At 49.8% G+C, this 17,974-nt stretch overlaps 2 protein-coding genes across 3 annotated transcripts in view; one reads left to right on the top strand and one right to left on the bottom strand.

The window, feature by feature from the left end:
• The first annotated feature begins 626 nt into the window (after window positions 1–626).
• LOC136051042 (ubiquinol-cytochrome c reductase complex assembly factor 2) lies at window positions 627–5,423 on the top strand. The gene is made up of 4 exons (XM_065740261.1): window positions 627–773; window positions 4,038–4,112; window positions 4,459–4,528; window positions 5,242–5,423. The coding sequence occupies exons 1-4, from the start codon at window positions 636–638 to the stop codon at window positions 5,334–5,336; spliced, it is 378 nt and encodes a 125-aa protein (XP_065596333.1). The 5' UTR covers window positions 627–635; the 3' UTR covers window positions 5,337–5,423.
• A 793-nt stretch (window positions 5,424–6,216) lies between these two features.
• ITPR3 (inositol 1,4,5-trisphosphate receptor type 3) overlaps window positions 6,217–17,974 on the bottom strand; it is a 38,198-nt gene continuing 26,440 nt past the window's right edge. The window contains exons 40-58 of one of the 2 annotated variants that reach the window (XM_065740344.1): window positions 17,282–17,456; window positions 17,016–17,200; window positions 16,540–16,740; window positions 16,053–16,163; window positions 15,697–15,792; window positions 15,388–15,489; window positions 15,103–15,189; window positions 14,365–14,475; window positions 13,789–13,981; window positions 12,792–12,917; window positions 12,126–12,298; window positions 11,845–12,009; window positions 11,175–11,367; window positions 10,164–10,259; window positions 9,641–9,765; window positions 9,246–9,411; window positions 8,358–8,518; window positions 7,708–7,869; window positions 6,218–7,360 (exon numbers count right to left, since the gene is read on the bottom strand). In XM_065740344.1, coding sequence (XP_065596416.1) covers window positions 7,292–7,360; window positions 7,708–7,869; window positions 8,358–8,518; window positions 9,246–9,411; window positions 9,641–9,765; window positions 10,164–10,259; window positions 11,175–11,367; window positions 11,845–12,009; window positions 12,126–12,298; window positions 12,792–12,917; window positions 13,789–13,981; window positions 14,365–14,475; window positions 15,103–15,189; window positions 15,388–15,489; window positions 15,697–15,792; window positions 16,053–16,163; window positions 16,540–16,740; window positions 17,016–17,200; window positions 17,282–17,456 — 2,697 coding nt within the window. In that variant the 3' untranslated portion in view covers window positions 6,218–7,291. Of the gene's footprint in view, window positions 7,361–7,707; window positions 7,870–8,357; window positions 8,519–9,245; window positions 9,412–9,640; window positions 9,766–10,163; window positions 10,260–11,174; window positions 11,368–11,844; window positions 12,010–12,125; window positions 12,299–12,791; window positions 12,918–13,788; window positions 13,982–14,364; window positions 14,476–15,102; window positions 15,190–15,387; window positions 15,490–15,696; window positions 15,793–16,052; window positions 16,164–16,539; window positions 16,741–17,015; window positions 17,457–17,974 lie in introns of both variants that reach the window. The other variant, XM_065740343.1, reaches the window with a different exon arrangement.

The raw sequence follows: 17,974 nt of genomic DNA, 5'->3' as shown, positions 1-17,974 counted from the left end.
AGCAGCAAAAGGACCGTGTCACCCAGCCACGGGCTCGGCTCTGCACTGATTGCAGACCCACCTCAGCCCTTATGCTGCTGCTGAGTCTCTGCTTAGCAGCACACAGGGTCTGAAGCGCGGAGGATGGAGGCTCTACACAAGGCTGCTAAGCTGTGTGCAACCCCCAGCCGCGCTAGCAGCTCGTTTCAGGGCTGCATGCTCCCCGGCTCGTTTCTCCTGGAGAAGCAGAGGCACCCTGGCTGCTCGCATAGCATCACCCGCTCCCTTTTTCCACCCCTCATACACCAGCGCAGTATATAACCACTCCAAACCCCGCGAGCACAACCTCGCGTGCTCCACGTGGAAGCGGCATTAAAAACAAGGAGGAATTATTTACTATGAGGTGGAGAGACACTTGATGTCCCTAAGCACAGGGCCAGGCTGGGCGGGGCTGTGAGCAGCCTGGGCTATATAGGGCGGTGTCCCTGCCTGGAAAGATCCCCCCAACCCAAACATCCCACGACTCGACGGGCACCGCGCACGACCGCTGTACGGTGCCCACGCACCCACGCGGCGCTGCTCTCGGGCGGCACTGCGCATGCGCGGCTCCGTCCCGCCCGCCTCCACCCCCCCCCCCCCCGGTCACGTGACCCCCAATGGCGGCCACCCGGTACCGGCGGTTCCTGAGGCTGTGCGAGGAGTGGCCGGTGGAGGAGACGAAGCGGCAGCGCGATCTAGGCGTCTTCATCCGGCAGCGCGTAGCGCAGGCCTTCCGCGAAGGGGAGAACACGCAGGTGGGAGCGGGGGGAGGGCCTGGGAGGGCGGCGGCGGCCTCAGTCAGGGGGTGGAGGGGAAGAGCAGAAGGGCGGGACTGCGCATGCGCACTGCGGCGTTCCTCGCGGTGGGGGTTGGGCTGTGGTACTGAAATGAATGGGAGGATGTAAATGTGGATTTGGACCGCGGCCCTTTATGGCCTTGGAGAAACTGCAGAGCCGTGGGGTATCCCGAGTTGGAAGGGACCGGCCTGGAGTCGTTGGTGTTGGAAGGAGGCTTTGGAGGTCGCCTCGTCCCGCTCCCTCACGCCGAGCTGTCAGGTTGCTCGTTGCTGGGTGCAGTCTGGCAGTGAATGTGCAACCTGTGCCAGCCTTCATGGCCTGCCTAGGGGAGTGGTGGAGTCACTGTCCCTAGAGCTGTTCACGAAGCATCTAGATGAGATGCTAAGGGATATGATTTAGTAGCATGGTGGGATGGTGATAGGAGGATGGTTGGGCTAGATGATCTTGTAGGTCCTTTCCAACCTAGTGTTTCTATGTTTTTCCAACCTAAATCTTCCCCTCTTTCAGTTCAAAACCATTTCCCCATGTCTCTTCACCACTACCTGATGAAGAGTTTGTCCCTTTCTTTCTTACAGCTCTGCCTTAGATTCTGAAAGGCTGCTGTCATGTCTCCCCCAAAGCTGTCTCTCCTCCAAGCTGAACAGCCTCAGCCCTCTCAGCCTGACCTCCTAATGTCGAGTCCAGATCCAGACAAAAATCAGAGCAGAGCGCATTGTCCAGATGCTACCTGAGCTCTGGCAGGCTCAGAGCTGTGACCGCTGCCCTGGGGAGCCTCTTTCATGCCCACTCTGGTGAAAAACCTTCCCCTAACACCCCCTGATCCCCCCGTCACAGCTCCATGCCATCCCCTTGGGTTCTGTGGTCAGTGAGCAGTGCTCAGTGCTGCCTGTCTGCTCCCTGTGGGGATCTGCAGGGCTGTGAGGCCTCCCCTCAGCTCCTGTGCTCTGGGCTGGACAAACCAGGGGTCCTCAGCTGCTCCTGTCTTTCCCTTCAGACCCTTCACCATCTTTGTGGACCTCCTTTGAACACTCTCTAGTAGTTTTATGTCCTTTTCTGTGGAGCACAAGACTGCCCACAGCACTCAGGGTGAGGCCATACCAATGCATTGTAGGTTGTGGCAGTCCCAGTGCTGTGCTCGGTGCACCCTGGGGTGCAGGGAGGCCTTCCTGGCCTCCTAGGCACACAGCTGGCTCATTTTCAACCTGCTTCAACTCAGACTCCCACATCTCTTTCAGCAGGGCTGCTCTCCAGCATCTCATACCCCAGTCTGTACGTACAGCCATGGTTGCCTCTTCCCAGGTGCAAAATCGGGCAGTTGCTCTCAGTGGACTTCACTCATTTGGTGATTGCCCAGCTCTCTAATTTGTCTGGATCTCTCTGCAAGTTGTCCCCACCCTCAGCTGTGTCATCAGCTCCTCCCAATTCAGTATCATCTGCAAACTTACTCAAAATACCTTCTAGTCCCACATGCAAATCGTTTATGAAGGCACTGAAGAGAGCTAGTCCAAAAACTGAGCCCTGGGGAAGTGCTAGTAAGTGGCTGCCAGCCTGATCTATGCCTTCAGGCCTCACCCACCAGCCACTTGCTCCCCCACTGCACGTTGTTTTTGTTTTTGTTTTGTTTAGCTTATGCTGGACATTTTGTCCAGAAGGATACTGTGAGAAACAGTATTAAAAGCTTTATCAAAATCTGAAAAGACAGCATCAGTTGGCTGTCCTTGATCAACTTGATGGTTGACCTTGTCATAAAAGGAAATGAAGTTAGTTAAACAGAACCTTGCCCTCATGTATCTGATGTGCCCTTTCCTAGTATAAAAGTTGTTCCAGATGTGCTCTTTCTACTACAGTGTGCCATTACAGGCTCCTAATTCCATACTGGTCACCAGGATAATCTGCAGCAGACACTGCAGAAGGCACTTATTGCTTTTTCATGCACTCAGGACAGCTGAATGTGCTGCACCAATTGGTCACGAGATCCCCAGGCTGCCTCCAATGTTGAAAATCTGAACTGATGCCTGCAGCACTGATGTCAATTTGTATGTATAAAGACTTAATACAGAGAAAGGAAATGTACTGGCAGACAGCAGGAGAAATGTATGAGAGAAGAGCTTGAGCTTTAAAGGATACTCTGTCAGCCAAATGTCTGTTTTATTCGCGTGGAGGAAGACTTGCTGATCTTTTTTCCAGGCAGTACTATTTAATAGCTGTTTCTGCTGTCATTACTAAAACATCAGCAGGGTCACTTGAAATGTGGCCAAAAATACATGAAGCTGCAGATCAACTGCAGTTTGATGGTGCTTGACAACCTGCCTGTCCCTTATCCCCAGCCCTGCAGTAGCCATGGCGTGCTGTACCAGGAGAGCCTTCTCCTGGTTTCCAAGTTGGTACAGGGGAGGCATTACCCGCCTTGTGCTGAACCCATGCCAGCATCCCAAGGGCAGACGAGCTGTGTCATTTCATCCTGCCTTGTTATGGTTGATACTATTCTTATTCATGTGTCCATTTTCATCGTTGACGTTGGATGTCATTGGGCAGCAGTGCAGAGTTCTGGTCAAGTTGGTCCCCACTATAAATTAGAAAAACAAGCTGACGTGCCATTCACAGTGCTGAACAGACAGCTCTGTGAGGCAGAGGCACCTGTCAGAGGAGAGTTTTAGGTATTAGCAAAATCTTTCCAACTTACTGCACCAAAATAGAAATCCATTTACCCTTCGCAAGCTGCTCAGTGCTTTTCATGCTGCTTTTCCCTAATCAATTATAAACTATTTTTAGCCTGCACCGGGATTTTCTACCTTCCATCCTGGTACCTTATCCTGTTTGATCCTTTAGAATGAAGCAGGTGACAAAACCTGCCTTTGAGCAGAGAAATCTCAGATTTCACAGCACTGGCCAATGGGCACGAGGAGAAAACCATCCAGCTATGTTCACATTCACCGCGTGTTCACAGCTGAGCTGTCGGATCTTTATGAGCAGAACTCAAGGTCCCTTCTAGAACTTACGTGCCTCATTATTCTTGTAGGCCAAGCTGCCTAGAAGTGGAGGAGAAAGGAAACGCTCTGCATTCAGGAGCAGCATAATAGGGGCCACCAGCATCCTGCACTGCACTGAGAGCTCACTGAGCTACTCTTTTACTGTCCTTCTCACAGACTTTCAGCTAAAATGAAATGTTTTGCTATGCAGGTTTTAAAATAAGACTTGTGTGATATTTCTGTTGCTTCCCAGATTGCTGATCCTGAGACCTGTGACCAAATGTATGAGAGCTTAGTCAGAATCCACAACAACTACTACAAAAACAAGGTAAGGTTTGTTATTAGCCACTGCCAGCCCTTCAGTGGGCCACTCCTCACTTAGTGCAGTACACTGCCTCTTCACAGCAGGGCTTCTGGGGTTCAGCAGGCAAAGGAGAAGTCAGGTGGATGCTGCACCACCTGGTGCCTTTGGTCTCCGTGGTGCTGCTGCCAGCCTTCATGTTGTGTCTGAACAGTGCTGATGATAGTTTTTGCTATGGATGAACAGAGCTCTTAGTCCTTGACTGAAAATGAGTAGGGCTCTATTATTTGGTGGCATTCTGCCTCTCCTAGTGCACTGCAAGTAACACCTTGTTCTGTCTCTCCTTCTCTCACCTACTTGCTTGTTTATGAAGTATCCACGCCTGAAAGACACAAGCTTCACTGGAGTGACAGTGCAAGATTGCAAGATGATCCTAGCAACAGGTACTAATACTGTGATTTGGGAGTTAATCAATGCAGGAGATAAATTACATTCCATTCTCTGTGGTGCTCACTTCATCACTTCTACTAAGCACTTGTGACTAAGGGACTGATTGGGACTGCTGTGCAGGTATATTACGATGGTTAAAAAGGTGTAAGTTCAGGCATAATTGTGGAGAGTCTCAGTAATATGTGGGGACAAAAAGTCAATTGTGTTTTTTGCAGTGGGCAGGAACAGCAGAGGGTTTGTGAGGGCTCTTGGAAGTAGAATTGCAGGAGCTGTGTGAAAGCAGTGCACGTTTGCCACATGGCTCAAAAAATTCTTGGCTTCCATTTCATCATGTTCAAATTCCCCTCAGTACTCCTTATCTTGTGAGAGAAAACAGGGTACCACAATGCAGAAATACCCTCAGCCACATCATTTAGTAAGCACGGTGTAGGAAGCCAGTGCAGTTTTGTTCTGCTCCAGTTTCTAACTTTGACTGCAGTGCGTGGCAGCTGAATATTAGTTGCTGGAGATAAGGGACTCCCTGCACAATTGATTGGAAGGGGAAACAAAACTTGCCTCAGGCCCTGAAATAGAAATTCATTAAGACAAATGTAAAAGAAAAGAGAATATTTGTAAGGCAAAGTTCTTACAAGAGGGCTTTCAGCCCTTTGCTTTTTTCTGCTTTTCTTCCTCTTTCCCCATCTCTCTCTCCCTTCTCCTTTTGCAGACATTCTGAAACAGATGGAAGACATGAAAAAAGGGACATGGAAAAAATGGCGAGAAAGGTTTTACGCCAAGAAATCTGAAGAGGACTTGAAGTGATAGGCTGACTCCCAGATTCTCCTCTGTATATATTCCTAAAGCTCTGTGTTGCCATGATGAATAAAAACCATTCATTCCTCTTAGCAACAGCGTGGTTTTTCTTTTGTTCACTCACACTTTAAACCCTTCACTTGTAATGTCTGCTCTTTTCTTTTTGGAAATGTAGGACGTAGCTTAACACATCTGTAATGAAGGCATATTGGATCAATGTAAGAGTGTAAAAGAAAAGAGCTTCGTGCTGTTAGACCAGATCAGTTGTATTGTAAGAAACACACCATCAGGAAGTGCACAGCAAGTGGGTACAACCATGTTAGCCTTAAATTTGCTCGTGAAGAAAGCAGTAGTGGTGACAGGGAAACGTGGTGGTGCTCATCCGTGTTTACACTGTTAACAGTGAAACTGAGGGAGAGGGAACTTCTAATGATCACATTTATTTTTCTTTTGAGTAGTCTGGGAAGGCACAGGAAAGGACTGAGGTGACTGTTCAGCACGGTGACAGCAGAGCAGTGTAAGAGGAGATGAGCTCTCAGCTGCATACCTTGTCTGCAGTGCCTGCTGTGCTGCTGGTTCAGCTAACTGCAGATTGCCCCCAGCGGGAGGAGAAGGTTCTGTGTCGGTTACTGCATATCTGAGGGAGGAAGATAGGTCTTCATCATGTGTTGCTATGTAGGGCCATAAACTAATTTCAAGTGTGATTAGTGGTGTGGCTGTGGCCTATTTTTATTGCTTTTTTTTTTAATCTTTAATGCTTGCATCAGCCTCTATTCTTGGGAGGCAGAGGCGTAGGATTGTAGCTGGGATGGCTACAGCACTGCTTGGCTGGAGAATGATGAGTGTCTAGAACACAGCTATGCCAGCACTCTGCTTGGCTCCAAGCAGCTCCAACAGCTGCTCCTTTCTGTGTGTTCCAGCTCTGTTTTCCTGGCAAGCAGTGAAAGAATTTGAAACTTTGAGGAGGCTTTGAGCTAAAGTTTCGGAATGCAAGGCTGGTGTCCCAGGTAGCTCTTCATGGTAACGTTCTTGGCATTGGGCTGTGGAGTACCTGTGGTAATATAGCCCTGGCTTGGCTCATGTATTTGAATTGCTCTGTATTTCTATTTATAACAGCCCCTTACGTCCAAGGGTGTAGAGGAAGGGAGGTTTCTTTACCATGTTAAAGTTTTTATTATAACTTCACTTTGTATTTAATTTAGTTAAGGCAATTTACACTTTAGTTCTTAAGTAACAACAACAACAAAAAAGTAAAACGTTACATCAGAGATGAAACTAAACCACAGGACACCCCTTCACAGTGAACTCCTGTAAACCTGAAGTTTCCTACTACTACTGCCCAGATAATCTTCGTCCACTGAAGGCAAAAGACCAGTTCACACAGTGCTAGCTTAGACACTCATCCTCATTTGGTGAGTTAAATGATCAAATCCATCTCCTCGACTTCAGCTCCTCTTTTACTGCATCGAAGTGATGAACAGAATTCTTTAAATGGACAGGAAGCAGCACGGAGCAGGTACAGCAAATACCATGGCTGGTTTGCAAAGTTCCACATTTACTAGTGATGCTCCTGGAATAAGTTAAATACTGCAGCCCTACAGCTAGTTACACCACACCTGAGGTGGAGGCCACCCAGATGCAGCACATGGAGATAAAGATACAACCCCCCACATTTGCAAAATAAAGAGTTATTGCAATGAGGAATAAAGTCTTGTATAATTTATCTTCCTCTAAGGGCATTGGAGTAACATGTGGGTCCAGGAATTGTGAGGAATCCTCGCCAGTCATTGGTTCCTGAATTGCTCACTGGCAATCTAAGGAAAAGGTTGACTTGGAAGGCCCTTCACGTGGTCCTGCTTTCTCTGACAGTGATGTCCACGCATGGGACCCAGGGATAAGCAGCCTCATCATCTGATAGGCATATTTGGTCCTTCAGTGGGTGAAGCTGATCCTTTTTCTGTGCCTTAGTGGTTCATGGTATTCTGGACATCCACAAACCCCATCCTTTGTCTGCGCTTCCTCTGCTCTGTCATCTAGAGTTCAAACAAGGACACAAGTGAGGTAGGAAACCAGGCTGTTATTCTGTTCATTAGTGTGCTTCTCAGGTGTGTGACTGACTGGGCTGCTTTAAGCATCTGCCAAAATACCCCATGAGCTGGACTCTAGCTGATGAGGAGGTATCAAAAAGCACATGACCCAAGTGTTCTTAACTCCCTGCAAAAGAGCTAACAGAGCCCTTTGATTTGCATCCACGGTTATATAGGAATGGGCTGGTTCTGCCTCCTGTTCTTGAATGGGTGTCTATTTTGGTAAGGGCAGAGGGTTTTTGAACACAATGAGGTGTTACTCAAGCATTCCTGCTTTTTCTAACGGTTAGTACCTGTTCCTTCAGCTCATTCAGCTGGGAGGTGAGATGGGACACCAGCTTCATCGTTGAGTTGAGCTTGTCTTGTAGATTACGGATCTCGTTCTGCTCCCCTTCCCCTTCATTGCTGACCAGTGACATGGCACGCATCCGGGGGAACCAGTCCAGGTTCTTGTTCTGGGAAGGTGACCATGGAGAACAGGAGAGGTTGAGAAGGAGACGAGGGACCTGGTGGGATTTCCCTGGAAGCTCAGGGACTAAAGAAATTCTTAAAGGCCTGTCTTGTCTGCATCTTTGCAAATTTCCCACCACGTACTCATTTAACCTTTTTTTCCCCCCAATCCGGGCCCAGGTTCAGAAGGTGTTTTTTTTTCCTAAATTTCCTTGCCTTCCCTTTTTGCCTTGAAATCACCTTGCAGTCACAGCCTGTAGCACCCAGTACAACCCTTCCATCCACAGCACAGAACATCAAACAGACAGCACGTTGTTGGCTGAGACTGCAAAGTGGAATTAGCCAGCTAAGAAAGAGCTACGGAACAACTTTCTCAAATATCTTCCAGAAATTCCTTCTCAAAACTTGTGTTTTTTTTTGGCAAGCCCACTGTTCTCAAACATTCCTCTGGGGTGGGCAGGGTGCAATCGAGCTGCTTGGAAAGGACACGTACCTTTATCATCTGCGCCACATAGCTCTCAGGACCTGTGTAGTCCGTCTTGTTCTTCACTCTCACCAGCACTATGAAGTACAAGTAGTTCCACATGTTGTGCTCGTATTTAATATGCTCCTCAAAGGACACTGTCTTGTTGTCAAACTTGTCCCGTTCGAGTCCTGGGAAAGGCAGTCAAGTACGGAGAAGGTGGAGAGAGGAGAAAAGGAGGGGAGGCCAAGGTAAGAAGCAAGCAAGCAAACAAATGCAAAAGGAAGTACAGATAATTGCCTCCTGTCCCAGGTGTGACTTTCAAGAAGTGCTTTTAATAATTAGTTGGCATTTAGCACACAACAAGAATCCAAAGCAGAGGGAAAATAACCCAGTTGTGTATTCAGGAGGCTTCTATTTAAAGTCCTACTAGCTATGCTTCCTGCCTATATAATCTAAAAGAACAAAATGCACCCACTGGATCTTACGAGAAAAAAAAAAACAGCTATATTTATGGTTGGGTTGGTTTTTTGGATGCCTTCCTATGACCGAAAGCATTCTGGAACATTTTCCTCTATTCTATTTCCTTAGTAATATGCTTTTTTTTTCCACTTGATAAATGCTGGTCCCAGGAGTGATGCATGGCGACAAGAACACCACAATGCAGCATTCAGTTTAACACCTCATTAACAGAAAGGCCAGTAGGAATAGGGGTAATTTCTCCTCTCAGTTTGTGTCCTTGTTTAGGCCTCCTCACACTGCAGTGACCCACTGGTGAAAAGATTTAAGTTGTGCTGTGAACCAAATGAAAACTAAAAACCAGCTGAAACTTCACTTGAGTCACAGGTTGACCTTAAGGAGAGGAACAATGTGGGGCCAATTCCTGTGCACAGAGCGAGCCGAAGACCTAGCACTCACCACATATGAAACAAGTGGTCTTCAGTATTTCTTCTTTCTTCTGCTTCTCACTCCTCAGATCAGCAAAGGTGTCAATAATGACCCCAAAGATGAGGTTCAGGACAATGATAATGACAATGAAGAAAAAGAGGAGGTCATAGACAACCCGAGCAGGAAACAAGGACTCCTGTGGTGGACAAAAGGGAAAAAATGTGTCTTGCAAACCTCTCCTCCATCCGTGCTGCCTTGCTGCAAGGACCACAGGCTGAGGGTACAAGGTGAGGAGCAGTCATGGGGGTGTGATGGGGAAAGCACTGAAGGATGGCAGTGTGGGAAAGAGCTGGAAACGACTTCCAGGGAGGAAGGGCAGCTCTGTAGTGCAGCAGGATGTGGCAGAAGGAAGGGACTCCACTCACATCCTTCGATGGCTTGCGCAGAATGTCACCTACACCCCCTCCATTCCTCAGGCCGTGGTTCAGGACAGTGACAATGCACATGAGCAGTGTGTCACAAGCTCGTTCCCACTGGTCAGTGTCTGCTTCTACAATACCAGAGGGAAGAATTAAGGCACAAAGGTAGAGCACACACAGGGCAGAAGAACCAGCCCATCACAAATTGTCCAGAGCTCCGGGGACGTGATGCAGTGCCCCAGGTGGGAGCTCCCAAGCATCTCCTCCATCTTCCTCTTCACAGTGAAGGTGTTTGGCTGTACATCCCCGCAGCACCCACTTTCTTAATGACCAAATTAAATCAATATTTCAATGTTTTTATGTTAGGGAGTGCAGAATTTGCAGGCTTTTTGCTTAATATGTGCCCAAAAGAGGGCTATTTTATTCCATCTTTCAGTCCTTTGTAGGGTTTTTTTGAGCTCACTGACAAACAAGGCTGTAAGGCTACCCTGCTGCTAACAGCATTGACCTTTCTGATGAGTTCACTTACCTTGCAAGGCAGTGGGCACAGTGGAGCAGCTAATTTTGTCACCACTGCAGGACTCCATGAAGGTCTCCATGTTCCTTTGCATCCCCAAGGGGTCATCTGCAAGTAAAAGAGCCCACAGCCTTGTCAGAGCATCAGCTCTTTGCTCCTGTCACAAGTGTTCTTCAACTGCATCTCATTGCAGCTTTCACACAACTTGGAAAAATAAATCTTGATCCACGTTTTCCTTGTCTTTTCTAGGTTTTGAATTGTAGACTGGCTTGAGTTGGAAGAGACCTTAAAGATTATCTAGCTCCAATCCCCTGCCATGGGCAGGGTAATTATCACACCGATTTCTCAACCTTGTTCAGAGACAGCTGCTAGTTTTTCAGGTAAAGATGCCTAGAAACTATATTCTCACCCTTTGAAGTTATCAGAGCCTTGGATGCAACCACCAACCAGCTGCTTTTGCAGGAGTATTCTCTCTTTAAAACATCTAGATTTTTAGACTCTAATCTCCATATTACTCTATTGCAGTCCCAGTATATTAGAAATTGTAATTTATGAGAATAATCTGAGCATATTTCTTCTATGCTAACTTCTCTCTGTGATTGTAAAAGCGCACCAAAAAGACTTCAAAATCAAAGGAGAGGAGTAAAAGCCTAACCCAAAACCCTGTGGTACGGTCAACACAAAGGCTGCTTGTTTTTTTAACAGTCAGAGCAACAGCTTCATCAGCGCCATCCATCTTTTGCTTGAATTTCAGTACGACTTCTGCAGTGCCACAGACTTCATTCCTATCTGCCCACCTCCTCCTCTGCAGTCCCTCCTAGTCCCCAGGCCTTGTTTTCTGCAGCATGAGGTCTCTATGTCAGTGCAGGAAAACGCTTCTCTGCCCCCAGAACCAGCCCTCCCAGGAGAGCAGGACCACACACTCGGGACTGCACCCAGCGATGCAGCCTCAGATAAGGACCAACGCTCCGCTGGTCCCTCTCCATCCCAAGCACCACGGACAGCGGGCATGGCTTGGCTCACCTCGGGCTTTGCTGTCCGGCAGCCGGTCCACCTCCAGGATGAAGTCATCCTTCAGGAACAGGAAGCCCACGATGGAGAAGAGGTAGACGAGGATGAGTGCCAGGAGGGCAGTCAGCAGGATGGAGCGCCCATTGCGCGTCACGCTCTTGATGACATTGAACAAGGTCTCCTCACGGTAGATCAAGTCAAACAGCTGGAAGGACCCAGGAGCAAAGAAGTGCTGCAGGGTGCTTTTCTGCGACAACGCCTGGCCTACCTATGCCCCTTTTATCCTGAGATCTGGGATCACTCAGTAGACACAGACTAACTTTCACATAAAGCATTCAAGTTTTGCGTCTTACTGCAGAAGAAAGAAGTGAACTTAAGCAGTACAGGAGAGCCAAGAATAGGATGCATGCCCCCTGCCTCTGCCCTCACCAGCTCACGTTGTCTCCCAGCTGACCCAGATAAAGTACGCGGTAGAGATTAGAAAAAGAGTGATAGCAAAAGGCTGGGAGAGAGACAGTAATAGATGCTGTCGGAAGGCAGAAAGATCAGCCTACGCAAATATTGGCGCGCGGGGCATTGTTCTCACTGCTGTTATCGATCAATGCCTGGACGGTGTCACAGGAAACTTCTAGCTCCTAACAGCGTGGCCTGGCTATGTCTGTGCCCCAAACATTTACTGTACCAGGATGCTGTAGAAGAGTTCATGCACAAAGAGCCCCAGGACGCTCGTCAGGATGTAGCCAACATGGTAAAGAAACTCCACGTCCATGATCATGGCCTTGTAACCTCGGATGAAGGTCCCACGGTTACCCACAAAGCTCACCACAAACACAATCTTGTTGGTCAGCTGGAGAGCAAGCAGAAATGGGAGGGAGTGAGGTTTGCTGTGCTCTGTGAATGCAGAACAGCCTCCTGTGGTGTGGGATGCTACGTTATTTTTCTAACAGTGCTCTGAGAACTTACGTTGAGTGCTCCCAGGATGTTCAGAGTGAGTCCAATCCCCAAGTAATAAATTGATCGCAGGATCAGGGCCACCAGTAGCGGTCTGACACCGTACCGCTTGGTGAACAGGGCCATGATGGAGAAGCAGATCAGGATCCAGAAAAGCAGTGAGATCAGTGGGGAATCCAGCACTCCTGGGAAGAGAAGACCCATGGCAATTTAAAAGGCATGAGGTTAACTGCATGTTGACAATCAGACACTGTGTTACTGCCTAAAGTGTCCAAAAATCAAACGTGCTGAGGGAAAAAAAGGCAGAAATTATGTTTGGCTGCAGAGAGATGGTCCTTACTGATATGCTTTTCTTACATCTTTTATCTGAGATCTCAAAACCACTGTAGGTGATTAAGACTTTGAGACAGCTGGTACATATTCTGTCCTTACTTCCCCTACTTTCCAAACAGGGAAAGTACAGCCCAGGCAGAAGAGCCTGTTCCCTAAGAAGGAAGTCGTGGGAGGGCTGGCAACTGAAACCTCAATTCAGTCCCTTGCCAGGACCAGCAGAAAAGGCTTCAGGAGTCAAGAGGAGACAAAGGCTGGGGTGAACACAAGCAACGGGACAGTGCTCTCTGCATGTGAGGATCCACTCTTTCCTCCACTTCGTGGAGCAGAAGCTGCTGGGGCACTTACCCATGGAAGTGGCTTCAACATAGGGGTAGAAGAAAGCAATGATTATGTTGATGAAGACAGCCAGGTTGAAGGAAATGCTTCCCCAGAGTGTCATTCTGCGGGAGAACCAGTACATCAGCGGCATGCCTGCAGGGAGAGGAGGCAGACACACATCTCAGCCAACCTCATGCCAGCAGGGAAGGCTGTGACCTCCCAGACACCCAAACTCGGCTCAGCACAGCCAGTGGGACCCTTTCTTCACATCACTGATAAAAGCTCCCTCCTCATCTCCTGGGACAGGAACGCAAGTTCAAAATGTTTCTGCTCACATTTCATGATTTCTGGGCCCTTCCACCTCCTCTGGCACCTTGGGATCAGATTGGCTTTACTCGTCACCTCACCCTCCTCTCTCTGTCTCCCACCTCTTACATCCTCACGTCCTTCCAAACAACAGTGCCTTTGTGTTTGCAGCCCAATTCTGTGTCCCAGAGGAGACACAGCCAGCAATTTCCCATCCACACTGGAAACTTGTTTCCTGCTGAATTCCTAAGATAGTTTTGACTGGATCTGCAAGTGTTTTCAATACTGATGCATTACCTCTGAGCCACAGCACAGTATTTACAGTGTGCCCCCTAACTGTTGACTGAGCTCCTGTTATTTTAAGCCAGGAAGTCTGTCCTGGTGAAGCCCTGAAATCACCTAAGGAGATCCACACAGTGCAGAGAAAGAAGCTTTATCAACAAAATGTAGCTGCTAGACACCGGCTTGGAAGAAGCCAACTGAAAGCAAACAAAGAGAGAGCTCTCTAGGGGACACTAGCTGCAGGTGTCATCCCTGAGAATGTGTTGGAAGATGCTCTTAGGCTATGAAGAATTGCACTAACAGGTGTGGAGGAAATACACCCCCAGGGGCACAGTGATGCAGAGATCTCCAGGCTGCCACGGGGGGTCACAGCCCCCTCAAAGCACAGCTGCCCCAGGCTCACAGCTGCACTGCTGAAGGTCTGGCTTGCTCTTACTGCGCAGTTTCTTCTGCCACTCCATCTCGTTGTGGAGGAAGGACGACTGGTCGAAGAAATCACTGACTTTGCTGCCCTGCTCGTCCTGCTCCGTCGTGGTGAAGAGTCGGTACTTGGTCTCTTTGGTGAGGAACTCACAGATGCCAGGCACTGGGAAGATGATCTGCTCCATGCTGCGGTCCAGGCGCACAATCTGCACGATGAAGGTGCCCGTACAGAAAGCACGCTGGGCTTTCTGCTTTTCCACACCCAGCCATACCTCCCTTCCCTCCCCAGATCTAACACTATGACTCAACCCAGCAAACGCATCCTTGTGTCACTGCGCTGGGAGGAGCAAGCAAGGAGGGGACTGCCCCACTGCCTGCATCCCATGTGCCCTGCAGAGAGGGGGGGAGTCTTGGGGGGTCCACAAGCACCCCCACCTTCCTATGGGCTCTGTCTCCAGCTCTTTGCAACTGCTTCCTATGGGCACCGGGCTGGGAAGGCTCCTGGTGCAGAACAACTGGGCACGAGGCAGCCGGAGCACACGTGGGATCTGTCAGCTGTGTGTGTACTGGCAACCCAAACAGGACTTGCCTCAATCTGGGACGTGTGCTTCTCGTAGTACGCCAGCGGGTCCTCCTCCTCCTCCTGGACGGGGGCCGTGGACTTCAGCATCTGCGTCAGCTGCTTGTTATTGAGGCTGAGCTGGGATGCAGGGAGAGGAGAGAGGGTGAGAGCAGGGACAGCCGGGGGGGTTCAAGTCTAACTGCACTGACAACATCGTTCCTCAAATTGTACCGAACCTGATGAGGTTTCAGGGGAAAGAAAATGAATTAAAGCCTCCCAAAGGGGTACGAGTGCTCCCTGAGGTGACAGACATTCGATTCCCTGCAATAATTACATCCAAAAGCTGCTAATCCACAAATTACAAATCAATGCCCCTAAACCCCAGGGAAATCATATTACTGCTGAATCTCATTCGGGAGCTGAGGTACAGAGGGAAGAAGTGTCAGCAGAGGACTCAGCCCTTCCTTTTCTGAAGGGAAGGGCAGAAGGAAGGTACTGGGGGGGAGGAGGGGGAACCTGGTGGGGCACAGCCCCTCTCTGCAGCACGTAGGCTGTCACCTACGGCTGAGCCTTCCCCAGCGAGCTGCACTCACACAGCTGGGCTATAACAGATGCACGTGCCATTGTGCTTGCTGATTTGGCTGCATGGGTATTTATAATCTCTCTTTCTCCATTTCACCCTGGGGATAACAAAAGCCACCAAATCTTGGACGACAAGCAGCAGGGCAGCATAGTGAGGCCTCCATGCCCAAGGACCTCCCGTACCATAGACGAGATGCCCTCCTCCTCTTCCTCCTGGATTCGCTTCACCGGCTTCAGGAGCTGCTGCAGAGACTTGTTGTGTCGGGACAGCTGGAAGGGAACAACAAGAGCTGTGTTACTATGGGATGGAGCAGGATGGCCAATGAGCCACAATGCTGGGTTTTCATGGTAAAAAGTAGATTTCCCAGCCTGCCTGGAGGAAATGTATATAAATAAGATGTGCAAATGGGTGAGCGGGAGCCCAGCCTGGTGGGTCACTGCTGTCACAGCAGATTGCAGCATCAGTACCTGCAGTGCCAGTATATAAATGTTGTGGCCAACTTCCCGAGGGGAAACCTCAGCGTTTTCACACTCTTCCTCCTGCAGATAGGCCTTCTTAATCACATCGACCTAGAAGGAAGCAGAGGGTGGGTGAGCTTGTCCTGGTTTCCTCACCCTGTTTTCCTCCTCAGGAGGGATGTTGGTGCAGGGTGTTGTGTGACTGCTGGTAGAGCAGCAGCCAACGTGGGTTGAAACTCCACCAAGACCTGAAGGCGTAGGGGTCCAGCAGCAATTTCATGGGGGCTCCTTCTCCTTCCCACCACACTCAGCCCTTACCAGTTCCTGAGGGCGGAGGCTGATGAGGATCCGCTCGGCGTTCTCGCTGTCATGTCTGCTCTCCATGAGGGCCAAGAGGAGCTTGGATGCATTGTCCTGGAGAGGAGAAGCCCTTGATGAGGGGAACTATGCATTGCTCTGCCCAGGAACTCAGGGTGGGCAGAAATCCCCTGCATCACAGTTGGTCATAAATGCCTCTGTGCTAGAGGCATCCAAACTTTGTGAGGTGGGGATGCACCTCTGTCCCAGCTGATGTATTTAAGGATGTGATGCATGCCTACCTCACCCCACAACTCAGACCAGCAAGCAGGGAGCTCACACACATGCCACCCACCCCAGCCCCAGGTTCTGCCCACCTTCAGCTGCAGGACCAGGTCCATCCGGTACTTGCAGAGTGGGCTGATGTCATTGAGAATGAGGGCTGTGATGATGTCAATCCCATTGGACTCGTGGGTCACGATGCAGCTCTGGGGGAGCAATGCAATGTTTTGTCCTATGGATGCATTCCCAGCTTCACCACCCAACACAGCCCAGCTCCAAAATGGTTCTGTGCCTACAGCTCTGAACCAGGAGCCCCAAACCCCTTCCCTCGCTGGCAATGACACCGTTTCCATCACAAAATTATTTAAGCACTATATGCAACAAAACCCACACACCACCCCTGAGCACCATGGGGGTACCTCTGCTTCCCATGTTCTGCTCTCCTTCACACACACCCTGAAGCCCAGAACTGGCCCTATCCCTGCAGCTTTCCATTCGTTCCTCAAAAATCCTCTCTTTGGGCACCCAACGGGGTGGTGAAATGCCCCAGGAACAACGCAGACCCACACCCACACCACAGACCTGGTTCTCATGGCAGGGCCCTTGGCAGTACTCAGTCAGGGTCTCCAGGGTCTGGGTGATGAGGGCCACGTTGTACTCGTTGATGTAGAGGCCCAGCAGCCCCAGCCCACCTGTAGTGCTGCCGCACATGATGTCAAGGAACTGCAGCGTCTCACACACCAGGTTGTAGTTGGTCTTGTTGTTTTGGCACCGCAGGAAGTTCTGTTGTGCAAAGCCTGCAGTTATGAGCCTGAACCAGGTCCTGACCCCTCCCTCCCCCTCCCAACACACCCTCCAGAGATGGACATGCTCCCATGGACACAGGAGTGCCTTGTTGGCTTTCAGGATACTGAGCAAAGTTATATCCACAGGGAGTGCTGGAAATATCCCACAGGAAGCTGAGGCACAGAGTGGTGTCCAATGGAGGCAGAACCCACCCACCCCATATCCCAGCCCTACGGCTTCTGCCGCAGCCCCCAGCAGCTCCCAGCACCAACCTGAAGGTCTCGGTTGTGGTTCTCACACAGCAGTTGGAGGAATCGCAGGATAGGCTCCATAATCAGGACTGTCACTCCCATCTCATTATTCTGCCCCTGCTCCCCAGCGTCGTGGCCCTTCCGAAACCCTAAAGCCAGCGGGTATCGGGAGGGGGTGCCGGGCATCATGAAGGTCTCTCCTCGTCCTAGGGGCAACCCAACCCCATTAGCATCAGGCTGTCCCACGAGGCAGGCATTGGCCTTTCTGGGAGGACACGGCCCCATACCTTTGGTGCCAGGGTCAGGCTCGTCTTTGTCCTCGCGGGGTTTGTTCCCGATGTCACTCATGTTCACAGACACCGTAGACTTGGTCTCTTGCTGAGCCTTCTTCATCCGGTCGTGCAAAACTTTGAAGAACTTCTCGGACTTCTTGTCGCTCGTCATCAGGTTGTAAAAGGATTTCTGGGAGGAAGGAGCACAAACAGTTGGAGTCTCCACTGCAGAAACCAAACAGCCCCAGCCCGCCCCTGTGGCTTGGTTTGTTTTCACACTCAGCCCTTCCTCACCCTAAATCCCTTACTTTTCATGCCCTTGGCATTGCAATCTTTTGGATTTACACGGGTGCAGCACGCCCTGTGCTTATTTCTCTCCTTTATCCTCAGTAGGGTTAGGGACAGAGCAAGCAGCACTTAGAGCTGCTGCAATCTTGGAACCCCATAGGCTTTTTGCACATGCAATTTTTTGACTTCCCTGTGGAAAAGAATTCAAGATAACCTATAAGTTATCAACTAAGACCTGCAACTCTGAGTCATTTTTATGATACCCAGCAGAGGGCATCAGCATTACTCCAGAACCAATCAGCAACAACCTGCCCCTTTAGGCATCCAGCCCCGAGCTTTAGCCAGTCACCAAGCTGGAAAACTCAGAAACACAGAAATGTCTGTAGTTCCTCCCTCAGACGGTCAGCAAACATATGCAAT

This window comes from Cyrtonyx montezumae, unplaced genomic scaffold (assembly GCF_038088225.1).
Source record: "Cyrtonyx montezumae isolate F1298 unplaced genomic scaffold, pur_monq_1.0 scaffold_26, whole genome shotgun sequence".
NCBI lineage: Eukaryota > Metazoa > Chordata > Aves > Galliformes > Odontophoridae > Cyrtonyx > Cyrtonyx montezumae.
The sequence above is the reverse complement of the archived record's forward strand: the minus strand, read 5'-3'. Positions and strand labels throughout refer to the sequence as shown.